A 1,119-nucleotide genomic window follows, 5' to 3' on the forward strand; every position below is an offset into this window, starting at 1 on the left:
ATGTGAGACAGGGTCTCGTTATGTAGTTGAGACTGACCTGGAACTCAGTGTGTAGCCCAGGCTGGTCTCCAACTCACAGTGATCCTTCTGCCTCAGCCTCCCAAGTGCTGGGATTACAGGCATGGGCGCCATCACACCCATCTCAGTAAGTTTTTAACTGTAAGCAGGCTACCTGCATTAGAGGTCTTAGAGGTCTCTGCTCACTTACTACTCAAGTTTCACTTACACGATACAAAATATTCTATGAGAATTTGAAAGTGACAATTGAGACAAGGTACTGTAATTTACAAAATTTTTCTTTTAAATAAAAAATCTAGGGCTGGGGATTTAGCTCAGTGGTTTGGTGGCCTGCCTTGCAAGTGTAAAGACCCAAGTTCAATCCCCGGCACCATAAATAAATAAATAAATAAATAAATAAATAAATAGAATCTACACTTTTCTCTGATGTGTAATAAAAGGACTGTCAAATGTCATTATAGAGACTCGTTGGGACACAGATCACATAAAATAGCTTTGTGGCCTTTAGTCTTGTGAGCACAACCTGGCTGCTACTGACCTTCTGCAGCAACGGCTCTGGGCTCTGTCTGGACAACTTCTTCAGACTCTGTAGAGCTGTCACTGTCGGAATCAGAACTGCCCGATACCTGGGCATCTTCAGACATTGGATTCCTAATCTCTGAAGCTGGCAAGTGAGGCTGGCTCCTGCTCACCTGAAAGTAAGCATCCAAAGGTGCTCTGGACCTACACATGCAGAGAGATAACAAACAGAATTACAGCATAACTGACTATCATCAAAAGAAACCTACAGATGGAATGTGCTGAATGCCTATAATTTTGTTCACATGACTGCAGAACCTGGAAAAGCTGTTGCTGCTATTGATGCATAACATACTGCTATTATTGGTCTTTATATACACACATATATGCATATATATATATAATTTGAATTTTTGGAAACTTTACCTGTGCTGTCAACTTTGGGAAAGGTTTTCCCAATTTACTGTGTTGAGTTGGCATTGTACAGAAATTGACAGCCATACTGATCTATAAATGTTAATTTTTTTTGCATTTGTACAGGGGTAATGCACTGTATTAAATACGTATGGTCATATCTACATG

The 1,119-nt window shown here is 40.3% G+C and overlaps 1 protein-coding gene across 3 annotated transcripts in view; it reads right to left on the minus strand.

The window, feature by feature from the left end:
• The window catches only part of Rfwd3 (ring finger and WD repeat domain 3), a 34,773-nt gene that overhangs the window by 20,064 nt on the left and 13,590 nt on the right, over window positions 1–1,119 (minus strand). For all 3 annotated transcript variants that reach the window (XM_010644403.3, XM_010644401.3, XM_010644400.3), the window contains one exon: window positions 557–741. In XM_010644403.3, coding sequence (XP_010642705.1) covers window positions 557–741 — 185 coding nt within the window. The remainder of the gene's footprint in view (window positions 1–556; window positions 742–1,119) is intronic.

Source organism: Fukomys damarensis, unplaced genomic scaffold, assembly GCF_012274545.1.
Source record: "Fukomys damarensis isolate Sample0158 unplaced genomic scaffold, DMR_v1.0_HiC HiC_scaffold_32, whole genome shotgun sequence".
Lineage (NCBI taxonomy): Eukaryota > Metazoa > Chordata > Mammalia > Rodentia > Bathyergidae > Fukomys > Fukomys damarensis.